The 13,275-nt window shown below is 42.9% G+C and overlaps 1 protein-coding gene across 1 annotated transcript; it reads right to left on the bottom strand.

Moving 5' to 3' along the window:
- Window positions 1–5,828: 5,828 nt before the first annotated feature.
- Window positions 5,829–12,933, bottom strand: WDR92 (WD repeat domain 92; the record flags this gene model as incomplete). The annotated part of the gene is made up of 7 exons (XM_009696550.1): window positions 5,829–6,729; window positions 7,475–7,572; window positions 9,073–9,207; window positions 9,545–9,660; window positions 11,088–11,189; window positions 11,666–11,796; window positions 12,833–12,933. Coding segments are annotated over 7 exons (891 nt in total), but the record flags the coding sequence as incomplete, so codon positions are not given.
- Between the last annotated feature and the right edge of the window lie 342 nt (window positions 12,934–13,275).

Below are 13,275 nucleotides of genomic sequence, written 5' to 3'. Positions count from 1 at the left end.
TGAATCACTGCCACACAAAAAAGTCCCATCAGATCTCAATTGCTGTGCAGTTCTGTGGGCCTTACTACCATTCTGCAACCCATGTGTCCTCTGGCTTTGGAGAATGTCTTAAATGTTTCATAACCTTAAAATCCCAAGCAACCCAGAAGAGCTTGCATGTGCTTGTTTTATTTATGTTGCTGATGGGCTTTTCACAGTGAAGAAAAACATTCAGCTTCACTGCCATGCTTAAGAAGGTCAGGGTGTAACAATCAGATCAGGAGATACCCTGAGAGGCTGGCGACCTTGGGTGGCCTCTTGCACACTGACAAGAAAGGAGGAAGCCATTGGTCTGGGAAGGGAACCCCAATCTGTGCCTTCTGCACAGGCTGTTTTTGCTGCCAAGCTCAACAGAGGAGGGAACTTTACAGGTGCCTCCACGTGGTTCTGCAGCTCAGCTCTCTCTGCACATCCCCAGACATGGAGATGGTGACTAAAGGTGGTGGCAGGGGAGTACGGGCAGAAGGGAAGGAGATCTCTTGGGAGTAAACTGGAGCAGACACATCTGCCCCAAATGCTGTAGCTGTACTACTAAGCTAAACAGCAACGGGCTTATTCTCTTGCTCAGAGACCAATTGGCGTAGCTTGTGACAGTACTGTTAAATTGAGCTGGTCTCCAAAGCAGGGCTGCCACACATAGGCTGCCTCTTAGGAGCAGCTCCTGCTCATGCTCCAGTCCTGAATCACACCAGCAAATTATTAGGCCAGTTGCTAGTTGGCCCAGATCAACTAGTTAAGAGTGTTACACTGAAGAGTGTTACAGAGAAAAGATGTGATCCCCTTTGCTGCAGGGTCCTGCAAAACTCCTCTGCCTCTTCGCTGATGATTGCCTTACTGGTGGGTGAGGAGTAGGAACGCCAGAGCACGGGGCAGCTACTCCCTGCCCTTGAGACCCTAGATACTCTTCCAGCAGCCAGGCAACACTGACCCACTTCCAGTGTCCTCTGGGGACAATGCTGTGCAACTGCAGGGGCAGGCTGTGTGGCAAGAAGCAGGTCCTCCCAAAAAGGCCAGCAAGGAGTAAAAACCTTTTACAGCCACGGCTAGAACTGGCCACAAAATAGCTCTGGCCCAGTTCCACAGAAATCCCATCTGGTCTTTCCTCTGGGCTGAGCCTGCGCTGCCACAGGCAGTCCCACAGCCATGCTTTACCCTGCACACAAAAGGATTCAGCGCTCAGCTCCTGCCTGACTTAATACCTGCCCTTGCCCAAAGTACCGGGACTTGTGCTTGCTACTACAAAACGTCTTGCGTGCACAAAGGCTTTAAATACACTCTAGACATACAGACTGCGATCTGGACATTCTTTGAGGAGCGGGCAGTTGTTCTGTTCAGAGTGCGTACTACTGAAAATACAGCAGTAACAGCATCACGAGCGAGAAAATGCAGGCCTAATAATTGGGGGGGGGGGGGAAAGTACTAAATCAACATATTTTCTGGCAGTTTGTCAATACCAACTTTAGACAACTTCATTACAGTGATGAATATGGAGTCCGTAAGTCAGTAGCTTCTTACTTATAAATCAGTCAGCTTAGCCAAACAATCCCTGTTTGCTATCGGATATATTTGATGGCAATAATTTAGGGAAGATGAACTCAACTGTATTGGCAAGCTGTATCTGCTGTGCCTGAACTTATCCCTGGAGGACAGATGTCTTTTTTGCATGCAATTCCCTGTCTTCCTCCTGTGCACCAGCTCTGTGATGTCCCTAACAGCATCAGTGGTTGTGAAGAGGCAAGGGCACATGCGCTGGCAAATGTTAGTACATGCTGGGCACCTCACAGTGAGTTTGCCATTTATTCCCTGCTTCAACTCTGCCCTTCAGAGTTAGTTGTTATCTTGGATGGCACAAGCAATAAGTAGTGATAAACTGATACAGTTCACACATGAGCCCTTCTAACTTCATTGGGTAAATTCTCAAATGCTAGCATGCTACTTAACTTTTTCCTCAGTCATTTCTCTGTCATGGCTCTTTTGTTGCCAATTCTGGTTTTGAATACCTTCTGTATCACAGCTTAACTTTGGAAAATCAGAGACAATAGGCAATGTTTCACCCACCTTGCCAGCACACTGTATTGTAGCTTCCCATACAGAGCAATAACTTCCCTTCCTTTGCTTAAAATTCAATCCAAGTCATGGCTAAGCTGTAAACACTGGGTTTTTTTGTGTGTGTGACGAAAACTATATACTGTAGGCCAAATATAGACTACCTGCACAGAAACCTTGGAGGGCTGTAATCTCCAAGGACCTGCACAAACAGTGAAAGTCAAAGTAACTATATTGGTGCGAAAGAAAAAAACCCCGATTTTTTTCTGGGGGATAATAGCTGGGGATTTGGGCAACACCTGGTAAAAAACCCAACCAAACAAACAACGGAACACCTGTCCAACACGAACCTATATTCTGGCTGCAGTCATGCCCATAAACAGATTCTTCTCTTCCATGAGCACACAGGAAACAAGTGATGGCTGCCAAGCAGATACACTGCTTCGGTGTGGTTGTTCGTGGTACAGCCAAACTCGGTGGCACATTCCATTCCCTGGCCCTGGGCGAAGCAGGGGTTTTCCAGAGTGCTCCTCGGTGCTGCGTCAGAGAGGATTTGGCCTTGTGCATTTCATCTCTGATGCACGATGATTTTATTTAGAACACACTTTAGTTCTTCAGCCTCCGAGGCTGCAGAGGCAAGGTGCCAGTCTTCAGCAAGAGGGGAACGACTACAAATAGAGCAGGCTAGGCTGCCACAGGCAGCTTTTGGTCTGCTTAAGTTTCTTGTTTAGCCTGGGAGAAGCAGAAATCCAATCTGCTGAGGAGACACAGCATAGTACAGGCACTGGCAACACTCTTCTCTCCAGCCAGTAACTATCTTTCATTTTCTAGATACACAGATACAGCCACTTACCTTTCCTGAAAAAGGACGGCACTGCCCTTCACCTGTGCTTCCCTCCAGCTCTCCTAGCTTTCTGCAAACTCTTGCCATGTAAACTGTCATGTATTTTTATGAAACCAGCTACTCATGAGGGAAATGCATTCCTTCGTTGTCAAACCAACCAATAAAATGAGTCCCAAAATTAAGTACCCAGAGGTAACAGACATTTCATCTTTTTGAGGCCCATGGAGCTTTAAGAAGTGGTATTTATTAGCTCTTGCTGTAATTCCCATCACGATCACGTAGGCTTACTAGGAGCTCTCCCTGGAGTTGTTTGTGTAAGGAAGGGACATTTTTGCAGCAGGCCAAGTACGTAATAAAAACACCACCAAGAGCCCAGTCCAGCACTCGAGTTCTTTGTTCTCCCTCACAGGTACCTATACCGAGAGCTTTTCCTTCCCTTACTCTAATAGTAACTCTGAGTCAAGCACAAAGACAGAAACCATTATTTCCACAAATTTCCACTGCCTAGCATACCTTTCAGTGAGTATATTTTATTTACAGCACAAAGTTAATGGAGGCCATCTTTCAACAGTGCATTTTAGGCTCAAAGCACTTGAATTGATTCTCTGAGCACCACACCCCCAGCTTTTCAAAGCAAGCTGCAGCCAAGATCACACAGCAGTAGTTCCCCCAATTCCCTCCTGCTGGGATGCACCCTAAGAGGGACAACATTTCAAATAATTTCAGAATATGCTGTCAGCATTACATTATGCACACAAGCGGATGGGATTACTTGTGTCAAAAAAAAAAAGTCATATACTAAATATTACACTTGAAAGCAAACCATCAAGTCTTAAGGAAGACAGCTGGATCTCATAAATCTTCCACCAAATATTTAGCCAACGTCCCTTGAAAGAGCACTTGCGGACCTGTGTACATCTAACAAGCTACACAACCTGCCATTTGCTTGCCAAGCCAAAGTGAAACCTGGATGCACACCTGCACCAGAGGTTAGCACAGCACGTTTCTGACAGACGGACAGGTCTCATTAGCCTTTGCTCCGGGATCTTGAGATTCTGGGCTCAGCCTTAACAGCTTTGGTGCTGGCCCACAGCACTGGGAACCTACCTCAGGTTCTGACACGCTGGGGCACCTTCCCCGTGCCAAGCCGCTGAGCAAGATGCCTCCTTCACAGGGAGATGGATTCCCACAGGTCACACCTAAGGGCTGCTCTTCTGGAAGTAAGCTTTTGTTACTATTGGTTACTGTGCTGGCCCTTGCTAAACCTGAGGTACAAGAGACTACAATTGAAAGCAGGCTAGAGCTGAGTATCAGTGACCTACGAAAACCACAGAGTTCCACAGACACACTGAGTTTACAGTCAGTCTATTGCAATTTTCCTGCTGGCCCCCCTCTGCTACACAGGCATGAATGATTTCTCCATTTCACAAAGTTTAATAGCCTGTGAGCCAGTTAGAAAAGGCTGCCTCTCTTTTTCCTCAGCTGATACTCAGGAGTTAACAAGGACAATTTGCTCTCACTTCTATTTAGGTGGAATCTTAGATGAGAGAAAAATTCTGAAGTCTCTCAATCCAAAGCTCGTCACCTCATGCTCTCCAAAGCAGAGCTGACTGACAACACACAGGCAAATTTGCATCCCATTTCCCTTTTAAGTCTGTGACTTAGCTATCCCAGTATCATTTTCCTGACACAAGCTGTTATTTGGGGGGGCAATGTTTCTAGACTTTGGGAAGCTAACGAGACACTGCGACTTCTTCTTATAACTGTAACACAGTAGTGACACAGAAGTATAGCAAGGTCCAGTCAGGATTCATCAGCATGCTCAGACCTTTTAGACCTGCCTCACCCTCTAGCATGTGACTTGCTGCAGTAGAGAACTCAGCAGTCCCCAGCAAACTGAAGACCAGATAGCTTTGGGAAAGGTTTCAGGGCTATTCCCCAGCAGCGTAGTGCCAGGTCTGCATCTTCGCCCTCTCTCTCTCTCCCATCCCAGCCTTAGTGCTGCCCTTCTGCTACAGTTCCTCACCTCTCCTTTCAACCCAGTTGCCCCTTCTACTTTCAGTAGTCTCTCGCTTCTACGCTGCTTCCCCCATTTGCTCCTCAACCTTCAGTATTTGGCCGTTTTCTCTTCCTCCTGCGTCTTGCTTGGAGGCCAGCGGGTGGCAGGACCAGTGCAGACATAAGGCCCACGCACCTCTCTCTCCGCAGACCAGCCTCCAGTTTTCAGGAGCAGTCCCTGGAAGGTTAGGCTTGATGCAACACAGGGGACTCACCTGAATTTGTCAGATACCAATTCCTCATTCTGAAGTCTGAGAAAACAGAGCTTCTTTGCAAACGGCCGCACAGGGGCTTTTTTGTTGTTAACCTGGACAAAGCTGATGTTTTCCCATCACGATCTGGTTTCAGAAATGGTTAAATGCTTTTACCTGAAACTTGCATATGCACATACAAGTCAGCTGAAAGCAAATACCAGACAAAGAGGTGACGAAATCATTACAGCTTAGTGAAATTAAGAAAGCCCCTACCGTAAATCCACAAATTGAGGACAGTAACTGGATGCGCCTGCTAAAAAGAACTGGCAGCAGCACACACTGGTAAAATCAGAAAAGAAACACATTGGAGGTAAGGGGAATTACAAAGAGAAGTTCAGGCGAAACTACAGTAACAAAGCTACTCTGTCACACTGGGTTTTGAAGAAATACTGAATCTGTTAAAAAAACCAACCAAACGAAAAGACAGTACTTTGGCTACCTTAGAAAGTTTTTCACGATGGAGTTAAGTTTTAGTGACTTTTGCTGCAAAATTAATTAAGTTTTATCTAATACTGCACACTGTTCTTGTAAACCTATACAAGTACATTCCTTCTTTAAATCTCCCGATGCTTGAATAATATACTTTGTTCATATTAAGACAACACTCCATATAATTTTATTTGTAGACTATCAAGTTACAAACAGATATAAAACCAACAGAACATAAAAACTTGTTATGAAACCAAACTAAAATAATAAACCAGTGCTCAATAGTTTAATTTCAGTATGATCTTCAATAAAAAGCTTACTCCATTAAACCTAAAATATGTCAGTACTCATTATAGTTTGTCTAGTGTATTAAAGAATCCTAAGTCACTTTAACAAACATTCTAAGTAATATATCCAGTAACACAGAAAGTTTCGAAGAGGGAGTATATAGTAGTTTCCGTTGCATGAATGCATATGGACTATATATAAAAAAATGTCAAACCACTTAACAAGTGTGAACAGATTTGCACTGTGATTAAACTGAACACAAACAATTTAAAATTATTTCTGAGATTACAGGTTGCGCTAACACAAAGGCACATTTTATTTCAAATGTAAATTCACATTTCTAGAAGGTAGACGTTTTGTGCCCAGGCAACTTCAAGTCACTGCGGCACAACCAAACAACTCTAACTGCATGTATCTGAACTTTCAACAGAAAGATCTGGTTTCTATTCCTTTAATCCAGTTTTAATAAGGAAGAAATTAAATTAGAAACAGGAGGGCTCTCCCTCCCATATTTACAGACTGCAAACTATACTGCTTTCTCATCAGAAATTCTAGTTTTCCTCTCAGACTTTGTTGAGCTTGGTGACTATCAGCACCCTCACAGTTTGGTCAAAGGCACCGCAGACACACAGTCCCTTTTTGTCAGGGCTCCAGTCTAGGCTAGAAATCGGCTGCGTTGACAGAGTCACATTCTGCAAGAGACTGACAGAACCTGCCACCCCCATCTCGGCTCCTTCAGAGTCCTTCTTCGAGCGCTGAGCTGGATACTCACTGGCAATAAGTAAACAAAAACATGCGCTTAGAATCTACTGATACAAACACATCAATATCCTCTTTATTTTCCAAAGCAGCACTTTCTCTGTTCTACAGATAAGGCAAATAAATGTCTTAAAAATAATGAATAATCACATCCAGCTATATCCACACTACATACTTAGTATTTCATGAAAGAAAAACAAAGAGGCAGGAAGTTTTGATTCCTGGCACCTCTCTCCAACAGCCCTTCATTTTTTACCCATTTGGCTTTCGCCACAGGCAAGAAAATTTCAGCTATCCCTGAAACTTAATGCACCTACTTCACTGCACTTAGGATGATCACATTATTTTGCCATGTAATGTAAGAAGATGCAAACATAAGAATCACTAAAAGTCCAAGCTTTCAATATGCTTCTCAGACATAACTGCTACCATGTGAGAATTTTAAAAAATCCATTTTCTTCCATTTATCACCTTATTAACCAAGGATATTATTAGGTCTTGATTATGTTAAGAAAACCGACAAGGGCAAAATTCACTTGTGATGTTCTCACATTCTTTTAGGGATTAAGTCAAGATTCCAGATCAAGTACTGACACTGAAATCGCCCTTTCTACTACATTTGTAAGCAATAATTTTAACTAGATATTCTCAGGTTGGAAGCAGGACCCCATTCATAACTTTCAGGAAGGTCTTTCTTAAAACATTAAATGGTTGGTTTCTTATTCCCCCTGTTGCAGGCTAGAGAGTCACCACTTACTATTTCCAGAGATGAAGGCTCCCCGCTCCTCCACTTGTCATAAATATATCTCTGTTCTGTGGTAGGTGCCGAACCCGCCATATGGTAGATTTTTGGGCCTAATTAAAAAAAAAAAAAAAAATCAGCATTGTATACTGATATGTCAGTTACAGACGAGCTTCACAAGAAAGGACGTAGAATCTTAAAACAGCAATCACTTGTATGAACAGAACCTGGCCTTCTCATGGTGGATATCGGAAGGTCTGTTCCAAGGTACCTTCCCTTCCTCCGGCCTTGCGACCTGCTGCCACAGGAACAGCCAGTTCCCACATGGGAGAAGCCAAGTCAGGCCTCCAATGCACGCCGTTCTTCCGCAGGGATAAGGCAGCAGCCCTACCGAGGCTACCACTCACTAGTACTTGAGCTTCTTTGGGACTGGCCACGTCAGCAAGCTTAAAGAGAGGTGAAGTGGCTGTGTAAGCATGTCTTTTGGAACTGCTTTAGAACTACCAGATGCCCAGGCTCTCAGGTGACAGTCACCACAAGGTTAATTTCACTGTCTGACATCTCTTGAAATCATTACTGGAAGGGAACATACTGCAAGCACTGTGCAAAGACAACCAACCGTCCACAATTCGTATTTAAATCTCAGCCAGGGCACAGCAAGATCACATAGCAACAGAAATCACTTAGGGAAAAACCCCAATACACGTCTCTGACTTAATGCATATCTGTCTGCAAGTGTCCAAAGGGAAAAGCTTAAATGCAGTGAATGGAAAAAATTCCACTTTCACATTTTGATTATTACAAACAATAATTCAGTATTTTGTGTTATCTAACCAAAGTACTTCCAACATCTTATCTGCTTTGAATGGTGGTATGGAAAATCTTAATTTAAAGATAGTAGTTGAGACTCAGCTTTTTCTAATTTAGGCCGTCCTGGAGAACTTTACCACAAAAGTTCCTTTTCTCTAATTATCATCAGATTTTGTTCACTAAAAAAATATAATAGAATAAATACTGTTCTATAAAGAACTTAAACTAATCAACACAGTGGTCACAGACAGAAGAAAAAAGGTGACGAGTTCTCTGTATTTAACAGCCTCTAGGCCACTAAGTCTCTCCTATATATCCTTTCACTCACTCTCAACATCCAAAAATGTTTGGTTCTGAAGGAAAAATAATGATTTCTGTGTCTCGTATGAGGTCTAGTGGCTGCAGGTTGCAAAGTGTTTGCAGAGGGCTCACTTTGTTTTGGGATATATATAAGATTCGAATCTGCAGCCTCATCACAATTTAATATGGCCTCCAATAAACCCGACTCCCAGACTAGCGGCACAGCTGAGTGCACAGAGGTGCAACAGAACGCAAAAACACGAGAAGCCCAACTATCAGGTTACAAAAGGGAGGAAGCCTGGTGAGTGCTGGCAGCTGGATACACAGGAGCCCTTTCACTGCCTGCACCTGGGACCACACCAGCCACGCTACCGCACAGCTTGTGCCCCACTAACCTGGGCATCTATTACCCGTCAACGACAACAGATTTAGACCTGCCGTACTTTGACAGCACGTATTCACAAAGTTTGTCTCTTACTAAGAAATCCTCTGTCTCCCCATACCTTCTCTGAAACAGAAGCAAAACCTTTGGTTGGATGCTGAGTTCTCATATCGAAAACGTGAAACTTCCCCTCAAGCGATGTGGCCACTAGCTTGTTCATATTTACATCTTTTCTGTCAAACTCCACACTGCAAACCTGGAAATATATATAAAAAAAGATAAATTCAGCCTTGAAGTTTAGCCACTGCTAAAAAAAAGGGAGTTTTGTGATTTGTAAATATCTGTTAATCATTGGTTATTTTTACAATGACAACAAGAAAATCAACTGACAACATGGATCCACTGAAAAATACCCCATGCTATCCAGACCAAGTCTTTGAGGGGTACAATTTGCTGAACTTAAAAAAAAAATGATTCCTTGGTATAATCTCAGCAGAAATGTCTTCTGGGTAAATTTCAGATAGACAGAGTCCTTTCAATTCTTCCATCCTGCACAGGAGCTGGAATGAAAAATACTTTTATGGTCTCCTTACCCCATTCTTAATGTTGGTCTCCCATCGTAGTGACATGGTTTTTAAGTCAAACAATTTAATGTCCCCATTGTCGTACCCAGCACATACAACACGTTCCTCTTGATTGTAAGCATTGCCTGGACACAGAGAAAGAATTCATCAGAATACAGAAACCCGCCGTAGTCTTTAAATTTCAGACCTCCAAAGCCTGCAATTTCAACTTACGTTTATGGCAGAAAAATATTACTATTGAGACATTAAGATTTAATGAACCGGCTGGTTTACAAACCTGAAGGGTACAGAAAAATCCAGCTTCAAAACTGGCAGTCTGTTTCTTTTAAAAATATGAACAATATTGTTATTCCCCCTGCCAAGCACTGCCTAAACCATACAGAGTAAGTACTGCATGCTGTTCTTGTAAACCTATACAAATTCGTTCCTTCTCTTAAATCCTCATCTGCTATGACCCTTCTTCTGCTACAACCGCGTAACTTCATCTGCTATAAACCACGCTCCCCAGAGAGCTCCCCACGGCACCGGAGCGGGAGGCGGTTCTTACCCAGCCTCTAAAGCGTGAAGCATTAGTCGGACAAGAGGACTGTTCTGCAGACCCAGACACGCAGGGAGGCCCTGGGTGTTACTGTGGCCATCACTAGACAGATGCAGAAGCCTGCCTCCAAAAACTCTCAGCCAACAGGATCAAGGAAGCACATCAGTGTCTGAAAGAAGTTAGCCCCGGGCATGTAGTTCAAGGTGAACCCGGCCTTGCCTCAAGCTTCAGTAACTCAAAAGAAAACTGAAGAAATTACGAGGCCACTTTTCTCTCCATTCGTCAAAGCAGAAGACAAAGATATCAACAGCAACGATGCGTTATAGTTGCACCTTCTTGCCAGGAAATATCATCTCCTTACTATCAATGCTGTTGTTATATTCTATGCACTTCTTAGCAGTTTGTAAAACTTACTCCCCGACTCTGGAGGCAAAAAATGGAGCTAATCCAGAAATACCAGCTTGCGTAGTACACAAACAGCTTGTGCGCTCTGCATTTTTATTTTGGAGAGAACACCAAGCATCGCTGTTGTCTTTAATTAGCATTTAGCTTCAAGGATCTGCTCCTAAGTTAATGCCTTAATGCTTGATAATTGGAACTACACTACAACAGCAACTGGTTCCCTGTGCACTGCAACATTTGCGCTCCTTCAGGACAACGCAGCTGGATATACTGTTTGTACATTCCTAGGCATAGAAATAAAGCTTGCACAGCTTATCTGTGAAGTCAGAGAATCATTTATGTTGGAAAAAACCTTCAAGATCATCGAGTCCAACTGCAAATGATGACCAAAGGTGATAAGAGAATGAGTGCAAAACCCAACTATCACAAAATCGGCTTCTTTAAAAGAAAACAAAACATTAAAAACACATAAATTTGACAATGTTGAATAGCAAAACCTGCTACGTATGCGTCCATACAAAACAAACTATTCCATAACATCCTGAAATACTTTGATAATTGTCAAAGCACAGTTATATTAGAGGCAGGAAGGCTTATAATCTGGTAAATTACCGAATGCTACTGTCCAGCAGTCTCTTTTGCTCTCCCCCTGTACAGGTTCCATATTAGCGACAGGAGTATCTTTCTGTCTCGGGTCCCATACCTTCACAGTTCCTGTGAAAGAAGGACAACGGATTTGGCATTACGGATACATTGTCACGTTGCATTCATCTTCCAGGGGAAGGCCTTTGCTTTTCAGCCTGATCATTCAAACCACAGGAGCATCTCTTTCAATTCCAGAAAGCCAGACTGCATTTAGTGGATAGAACAAACAAAACAAAACAAAAGCAAACCAGAAATAAAGCAAAAGTATTTCTTAAGGGTATATTTTCTCTAGCTGATATTTTGCATTTATTCTGCTTTGTATTCCTTCTGTCCCATGCTCGGTGACAACAGTATCCGTGGCTTATCTATAGCTTCTAAAAGAATTAGAGAAAGTTTGTCCCAAGCAAGATTCAAAAGACAGCACACGAAGAACTAGTTGCAACAGATTTGCAACTAGTTCAGATGGCAGACTGCGCCCTGCCATCAAAGCTCGCCGACTACTTTCTCAGAGTAACTGAAAAGACTTGCAGAGTTCACTAACTCACCATCTCGACTGCCAGTCACAATTTCTGGTGCACCTTCCCCAATTCCTAAGCCACCTACACCATCTATACTGTTTATGATTTCCTTATGACCTTTCACAGAATACACTGGTATTTCAGGAGCTTCTAAATTCCTAGGCAAGAAAGAAAAAGAACAGATAATATGGCATTTTCCTTGACACTCAGGATTTGTATAAAAATGAGAGGAAACTTGAGCACAAATTATATAAGCTCAGATTAGCAGTGGGAACAAAATATGGGTATCGCCATTAAGAACCACGAATCTTTGTTTGATTCCTTCTTTGGCTACTGCTTTAGACTGGTCTGCAAGTTTTCGCTCAGCTCTGGACTGCCCTGTTTGTAAAGGCAGTTGTGGGATTCACCACAGCAACCTTTCAGAACCAGTTTCTATGTTGGGCTCGAAACGAATCAAGCTACAGATCAAAATACCCCAGTACACTTTCAGTAAGCATACAAAATGACCTTACTCACTGATCCCCACCTAGCCCTGACTATTGCTCTTCAAATTAAAGTTGTATCCAGCTGTGGGTTTCATGGTTCTTTCCCACTGATTCTCATTCTTTGAGAATCCCTCAGAATTTTATTTTAAATTTCAACTAGTGACTAATCCACGTCATTCTTGCTATTCCAACAAAGTAGAACCAATAGTTCCTTGGCAAGGGAAATACAATAATAAAAAGGTTACAGGGTCAGAAAGGGGTTGTTTATTTGTTAACCAATTTACCTACACAAATTGATTATACGAATCATTCAGGGACCTGAAAAAACATCTGAAACTTCAAGATTAAAAATATGTATTTAATTTAGACAACAAATTTAGGTTGAACACAACCTCTTCTTTGTACTCACACGTCCATTCAAAAGCCTCTTTTCAGAAGAGGACCAAGCAGAACTTTAACAGGTTTTTGTAGCTGCACACAGAAGATACAAGCGAAACAGCACCGAATCGAAACACTGTGCAGAATTCACATCGGTTTTACAAAACGGGCACGGTCCAAAGACAGTAGCCAGCGAAGCTTACGCCTGAGTCCCGATCATATGCAGCACAGGGAGCATCTTACGCAAAAGCCAGCCACGTACAGAAACATCAGTTCAAACAGACGTGCACAACATCAAATGAGAAAGGTTTGAGAGAATATCTGCGCTTACCAGATGTTAAGGTTTCCACCAAAATCTCCTGTAGCTAAGTATCTTTGCTGCAGAGATGTAGCACCAAAAGTTCCACATTTTAGAGGTTTAGGCTTTTCAATCTTTTAAAAGAGGATACATTCTGTGTCAGCGCATGGGAAAAAGCAACACAACCGCAGGCTGCGGTTTCTTGAGAGTCCACGGGTGGCAGATTTCAGTGAGATGTACATAGTTGGTGTAAGAGACAATCAAAATGCTCTCAAAGGCAAATTACACTTTGTGTTTGGTTTTTTGCGCACACAACAGCAGAGACTCCGGTTTAATGGTCTTAGAAAAAAAAAAACAAACAACCAAACTAAACCAAACCCAACCTGCACTTCAGCTTGCTAACGATACGCATTAGAGGCTGCCGTCTCTACTGATTTGCTAATGTCATGCAGAGGGGATCCCAGCTCCTCCCGGAG

Source organism: Cariama cristata, unplaced genomic scaffold (assembly GCF_000690535.1).
Source record: "Cariama cristata isolate BGI_N322 unplaced genomic scaffold, ASM69053v1 scaffold21793, whole genome shotgun sequence".
In the NCBI taxonomy this organism is placed as follows: domain Eukaryota; kingdom Metazoa; phylum Chordata; class Aves; order Cariamiformes; family Cariamidae; genus Cariama; species Cariama cristata.
Note: the sequence above shows the minus strand (reverse complement) of the source record. Positions and strands in the feature narration are given on the sequence as shown.